Genomic DNA, 7,022 nt, shown 5'->3' on the forward strand with positions numbered 1-7,022 from the left:
TATTCGCTTGAATTCTATATATATATATATATATTACAAGCGAATCCTGTGAATTTTGAAAATTTTAAACCACGCGACACTAGCAGAGGAAATACAACTGATGAACGCTCCAGTCCTCTAGGAATTCTTCAGCAAGAGCACAATGTATAAACCGCGCAAGCTTTTCGAAAACGAAGATTGGGATGTTGAAGACTAGCAAGGATGTGACCAGATGTCAGCATTTGAAGGACAAGAACGCATTTCTATAGACTTTTATGAAAACAGTCTGAGGTTTCTGTCGGCCAAAATTGGCATTCCGCATGTAACGTGTGAGAAAATATCCAAATACTAAACTAGAGGCTGAATAAAAAATGTGATTTCCGTGAATTGACTCCAAGCCAATTGAAAATGCCTCTGGTCTATAGTCATTTTTAATCAACAAAAAACCCGCCTGGAGCATACGATCGCCGAACAAGGTTTACCGGAGAGGATCAAACGAGATAGTGGCGTCGCTTTAGAAAAAAATTAAATTTAGTAACCCCGTCAAGTAGATTCGGACGTTAGGTAATGGTTGTTCTTGCGGACGTTAGGTGTACCTACTGCCATGAGATACTCGCCAAAAATGAAACAGCTCGCTATATGGAGTTCCTCGAGAGATTTATAGATCTTTAGCACGTCAGTCCGAAGCAGGTTACTTGGTGACAACTCCAGACTTCATCGCCACGCGTCAATTCCTTTCTGGATTGAGTAAAGAAACGTTGGAACGTCTGCCCCAGCCCGCCTATTCTCCCGATCTAAGCCCGTGTGATTACGGGGCTTTTATGCTGTGAAAAGGGTGACTGGTAGGCAAGCACATCTCACTGTCGATTCACCTCTAGAAACCATAGATAGAGAAATTACTAAAGGACAAATAAAAGGGAGTATTTTTAACACATATTTAAAATCATCATTCTAGATTAATTGGCTCATAATTCACTTATTAGATTTTAAAGTCTATCTGCGCTAGATATATATATATATATATATTTTCTTGTTTTACTTAAGTACGCTGTAGATTAGAAAAATTCTTAACTTTAACTAGAAACAGTAAATCTGTTTTTCATTAAAAATTCTATATGATACGGTGATAATATCCTGGATAAATTCAGTAGTCTGATTCGAAGCTGACTAGATGCTTTTGTACCGATCAATGTCAGTGCAGATTGTCGACTGCAACGGTCTCGTAGCTCAGCGAAATCAACGGGTTCGAAGAACCCGAAGGTTTGAAGGAATAAGAAAAGGTAACCGAAAGCTATATTTACGCAGAAAGGTTTGAATTAGACAGCAAAGGTACATGGAATACATATAGGTTTCACTACGGCGTTGCAATGACAATAAAGCTAAAAACACAAAAGCGTACTTCTACTTTTATTAAAATAACGCACGTGACATAAGTCTAACAGCAGTTTTATACTACTATCCGGTCTTGAAAACAGCATCTTCCCGTTCTTAGCCCTTTCAACAAAGGATCGATTTATTGCTTGACTGAATAGGCAAACGTTGACAGGTCTTGCCAACCCTTCCGAAGAGTGCGCTACGGTTGCTTCGCTCATCTTAGCTTGTGGTGCTTAACAACGGTGGTGGGGTGTCACTTCTACGTAAAGCCCAGCGCTTGTCATAAGCGCGCTACAGTTTTCTTTCAAACCGGAATAGCGTACCCAATATAGGTCGATAAAATTAGGCTTTAAGGAACAGCAAAAGACTCGATTTCTTCAACTGATAGAACCAGCTAGGCGTGTTAATGTTAAATGATTTAATGTCGAAATTCTTTCATAGCTCTTTCTTTCGGCAAAACTGTTATTGGCTTAGAGGACATGTAAACGTTTGAATAAGCTCATGTCTTGAATAGAAATTAACGAAGAACTAAGAACAGGAGAAAAGCAACAAGGTGTTTATGACGTCAAAATGAGCGAAAGATGTGACTTATTTGGTTCTCCTTCCAACCGAAAAACAGGACGTACATTTTGTATATTAAAATTTGTAATTTTCTTAACCACTACCATTATGTGGAGTCGACCGATTATTCGGTTGCGGGAAAATCGTCGACGTTTACTGCCCTACTAACTCATTGTAAATTGTCCCAACTCTAAATAGGTACATTGGAGGCAGTATCAGACGCATTAGTGGTTGCACCCCTGATCAGAACGGCTCAGCTCCATTCGAAGCTCAAAGGTACTTCAACCTATGTAGGTGTATTTGGAAATCGTCATCGGCGCATTCGAGAAGAAGTCGATCTGATGGGCGATAGCGTTCGAAGTCCGACAAATGGCGAGGATTATTTAGCATATGTTTTTGGTGCACCTCTGGTAAACCAACTCGGCGGATTCGGATCAAACTACACACCTGAAGAGGAAGCAATCTCAGAAGCTTCCATTGAGTACTGGACCAGTTTCGCTAGAGATGGGTAAGTAATTAATTACATGTGCTTTTTTTTTTTTGTTTTTTTTTCTAGGAAACGCGTTAGACTGACGTAGCATTCGAAACATTTATCAAACACCAAAATGCATGTATATAATGTTTTTATCGACAATTCTAAGCGAAATATGTAATATATTTGCTTAAAGTCGTTTGGTGTGACGAACTGTAGCGGTCAAATGATTGTCAAACCGTATAGTTACGCAGAAATTATTATTATTTTTTTATGTTATTTTGCACGCTCGTTTGTTTATATAAATTGAACAATTATTTTCTTTTTAGAGAGCTAGGATTGGCTAGATATTGTGACCCGTTTACCTTCTTTTGTGACCACGTCTATTATGTGCACTTACAATTTAACTCTAAGAAAAAATTAAATTGTTCATTAGTTAGTTGGGCCGTGGGTTTTAATTTTCCAAGTGATGTTATGAGGAAAGAACAGATAAAAATAATAAACGTGTACCCAGGATATCGTTAATTGGAGATGGGCATAAGGTTTCCATAATAAAAAATATCAATTTTAAAAATTCCCCACATTATTTAAAAGCTGATGAGGCAGAAATTTTTCGATATAGAATATTTGATCAAGTCGCTCTCCTATAAAATAGAAAATTAAACATAAATCCATGTCAAAAAGAAGGTGTGAGAGGAGCTCACAAGCACAAGTTTAACATGTTCTTCGAACTATCCGCAATATAAAAAGGTGTTATTTGCGCTCATAAGTTATTTCCTAAGACTGTTGTCAATCTATTGGTGATCAGTTTGCCAGCGCCCAGAAGGACCCATTTTATATGTCAGGATTGTTCAATCACCTATAACAGAGTTATGAGCGATGCTTAACTACCATACCAGACGTAAAGTTCAAATTTAAAATAGAACAACTGTGAAGTTAATCGTAATGAAGTCCATGTGTCTCTACACAACCAACCATCCATCGGTCTACACGGATAGTTAGTAAAGTTCTTCAACACTGCTCGAAACATTTTCTGTACCCTCATTCCTGTCAAATCATTGTTTTCATTTTATTTTTCGCACCATTGGGACCATTTGTGGTGATGGTGGTAATGAGAAGATACTACTATGGTTCAAAGCAAAATAGTATTTAGTAAGAAGATTTTCTGACAGAGGGTCTTGAATTTTATACACGACAATTACAGCCCTCAAGAGTATCTCACAATGATAAATTTAGGGACCTTATGCTAGAAACCCGTCTTGAAAAAGAAACATAAATTAATAACTAAAGATAAAGCTTTCTTACCTTTAGCGTAGCACTACATATTCTAATCACACAGCGTTTTAAGAGCTCGATCCTACTATTTTCAATGCTGCTAAAGTAAGTTCCATAGTTTTATTTCGAGTGCATCTCTGTAACTCTATACTATAAAAACAAAGTAAAATATAAATATTAAATGCTTCCATCTTTGCAAGGCTCAATACCTGGGACTGAAATCTGAAGTCAATACATTTGACTGCTAGGTAAAGTAGCCACTGTCCTCGCGCAAAAATATTATTTAAAAAAATATTTAATTAAAAATATTTATTCTTCATCAAAGTGAAGCAGGCACTTCAGAAATTCATAGTTTTTTGTAAACGTCTGCTAATAACAAATAACTCTGAGTCTTAAGGAGACCCCAAAATAGCTGAAATGCATTAGTTTTCTTCAGTTTTTATTTTTTTAACCGCAAAGTGGTTCTTTCTGTTGATCCTTGTTTACTTTTTGCAAGTGGCTGTAGGGCCACTTTTCTCTCATTAAATCATGCCAGACCCGTAAATGGCCTCGGCTGTCTTCTCGCAGGTCCATGATAGCTTAGTGGGTAACGCAGTTACCCGCTAATTTTAGGGACGCGTTGCCCGGTCATAGACACACGGTTTGTTTCGGGCTGGGAGCCAGACGCTTAATGGAATGCCTAACAGCGATAGCGGAAGGAAAAGTCGAAACATAAAAGTTACTGGTATCGGCTTTCTCATACATATGCGTTATTAACACTCAATGGTTCCAACAGCGAGCACCGCAGAGACGAAAACAGCGGTTTTTAGATGATACATTGGTAAAAAGCGGTAGTAGATTGCGCTGGCCGACAGCTTGTTGTTTGTCCTGTGGCTCAGTCGATACTTTATCGTCGATGTTTACTATGTTTCTAAAGATATATAGCTATTATTCTCTGAATATGCACATTTGATAACAAGGGCTTCTAATCTAATTCCTGTGTTGGTTTTTATAGCTAAAATAGAAAGTAGGTATCGAAACCCGTAACCAATACCTATTTACCTTCTAACAAAAATATCCTCGTGAAGTCCTTTGATTTCGCTCACAATATCTTGGGTTGAGGTAATTATGTGCCACGGCCTGAAATTCGCGAAAAGTATTCTGAGTATTTCGATCCTTGAAGTATGTTTCTGTGGACTGTAAAGATTCAACCTTGAAAAAACTATCTGCAGAAAGGAACATTTGATACAGATGCGTAAATGACAAGTTATTGCCCTGTGGTGCTATATGACTTGTAATAGACAAACGTATTGAGTCTCATAGGTTAGAACCGGACAAGAAACTCGAAACATAGAGAGACTAGGTGAGGTTGAAGAGGTGCCTAGATCTTAAGCTCTGTTCTCACCGTTATACAGTGTTTACACCTTGTAGAGTATATACAAATATCCTAAGCAGTATAGCTATGAATCAATTTATAGGCATTTACCAAGCCCTTATTTTTTGTGCGTGTCAACACGTCAGGCGTCTGCAGAATGAAACAGAGTTTGAAGTTCGCCTGCCGACAAAGCCGATTTGCTACAACACTGATTGAAATTCCCGCTAACTTCTCCTACGGTATTTATATACCCTATGTGCATTTGATATCTTGCGTTTTATTACGGCCATAATTATAGTGTCTACGACTGTCTTTCGCTACCCTGCTGTTATGGTGGCAGGCAGCCCAGTTTTCTTCTTAGCTTCGCTTAGTTTTTTTTACTCATTGCGCAAACGTGGATGTAGGGAATGTGAATAACAAGCAGAAGTCTTCTGTATTCTCCAACGTAGGTAGCAGCATATAATGGTATAAGCGGTTTTTAGACATTGAGCGTTAATTGCAAAAAGTTAGCTGTGGTTTCATCTGAAGCAGGTAGTGTATGAAAACAAGTTCTTGATATTGTAGTTTTTCCAAATCACTGATTATTATTTTGTCACGAGAATAAATAACCTCTTATAAGCGAAAAAAATTATTTGATAATAATAATAATAATGAATCAGTTAAAATCATTTAATTGTCATAAATCTTGTGCTTGCTCCTTTTGAATTTGATTCATTATCAAATCTGGAAAAACAACGTTTTAGAATGTATCCGTATATATATCCTACAATGCTGCCTTTCCCAGATAAGATTTACAAAATTGTAAATGAACATACCTGCGGAATTTGCTCAAAATCATATTTGGTGCCCTCGAAATGGGTTTTTAAAGATAAGATTCTCAAATTGTACCCGCTCATTTTTTTTACCAGCGTTTTTTTGTTAATACATGATTTTTCATTTGAAACATCGATACAACGGCCCGTTAGGACTAACTTGGCAACGTGGTTCGTAACATTTAAAGAAACAGAACCTTAAGCTAATAGAATCTGAAGTAAGGATTATAATGTAAGCGCTGTATGGTACTATGATTATTTGTTTTTTTTTTTGATGAGACCTATACGTAGGTGTACACAACTAAAGACTGAAATTAAGTAATTGATCGGGAGACGTAACGATAATTCATGCTGTTTCCTGAGGTCATCGTATCTCATTAGTGCTTCAAGTATATAAGGTAAATGGATTCTTGTATTAATATATTATATTTAATTGAAAGCCTAACAAAAAATTGACGTAACTTAAATTTATCGCAAAACCAGTTATGATCTATCGCTTGGCTGGCTTTTCAGGTATCCTTCACTTGCTGAGCCGACCTTGTCGCAAGGCAGTGAATCAGCAGCCGAAAGAGTATCTTCTGCAGATGGAAGATCAAAGACGATCATAAAGAATTCTGGGATAGATCTATCAAGACATCTGGGAGACGAGGTTAAAGGAAACAGTAACAAGCATTGGCCACCTTACGATCTGGCTCAACAAAAGTTCATGCAAATCACTGTCGCTAACCAACCACCGGCAATCAGGGATCACTATAGGGCGCATCGGCTTGCATTGTGGACCCATCTAATTCCGCAGCTCCACAGGTAAATTTAAGTCTATAGATGGCATCACTGTGGTTAATATTGTGATTCGCTTTTTATTCTTCTTCCAACTTAGTATCATGCTTATAAATTGCTTGGATTATTTCATCGTACGTGCACCGTGCTAGATGCTTTTATAGTCACTCCTAGTAATAAGTCACTACGTTAACCCAGAAAACGGAGAAGAACTGGGCGAGGTACCGTTTAATGCAAAGTCGGGAACACTTCTCGAGTTCCAGCAGAATAAATACGGCTAGTAATTATGAAGAAACACGCCGCAAGCGTAGTAAAACGATATTTGTTTGCTTGCTTTCGGGTATACACGAACTCACCCGAGGGCTTAAACTAGTCGCCGCTGTACTTTTAATATTCTGTACAAATTGTGGATGTGGGT

At 37.7% G+C, this 7,022-nt stretch overlaps 1 protein-coding gene and 1 long non-coding RNA gene across 2 annotated transcripts in view; one reads left to right on the forward strand and one right to left on the reverse strand.

The window, feature by feature from the left end:
• LOC111270549 (neuroligin-1) overlaps nt 1-7,022 on the forward strand; it is a gene marked incomplete at its 5' end in the record, with an annotated part of 57,526 nt that overhangs the window by 30,604 nt on the left and 19,900 nt on the right. Inside the window, 2 exon segments of the mRNA XM_022850819.1 lie at nt 2,113-2,422; nt 6,341-6,631. Of these exon segments, the coding sequence (XP_022706554.1) occupies nt 2,113-2,422; nt 6,341-6,631 (601 nt within the window).
• LOC111270550 (uncharacterized) overlaps nt 3,956-7,022 on the reverse strand; it is a 9,242-nt gene continuing 6,175 nt past the window's right edge. The window contains exons 2-3 of the long non-coding RNA XR_002686342.2: nt 4,703-4,780; nt 3,956-4,340 (exon numbers count right to left, since the gene is read on the reverse strand). This is a non-coding gene — a long non-coding RNA (uncharacterized LOC111270550). The remainder of the gene's footprint in view (nt 4,341-4,702; nt 4,781-7,022) is intronic.

Source organism: Varroa jacobsoni, unplaced genomic scaffold (genome assembly GCF_002532875.2).
Source record: "Varroa jacobsoni isolate VJ856 unplaced genomic scaffold, vjacob_1.0 scaffold_1491, whole genome shotgun sequence".
NCBI lineage: Eukaryota > Metazoa > Arthropoda > Arachnida > Mesostigmata > Varroidae > Varroa > Varroa jacobsoni.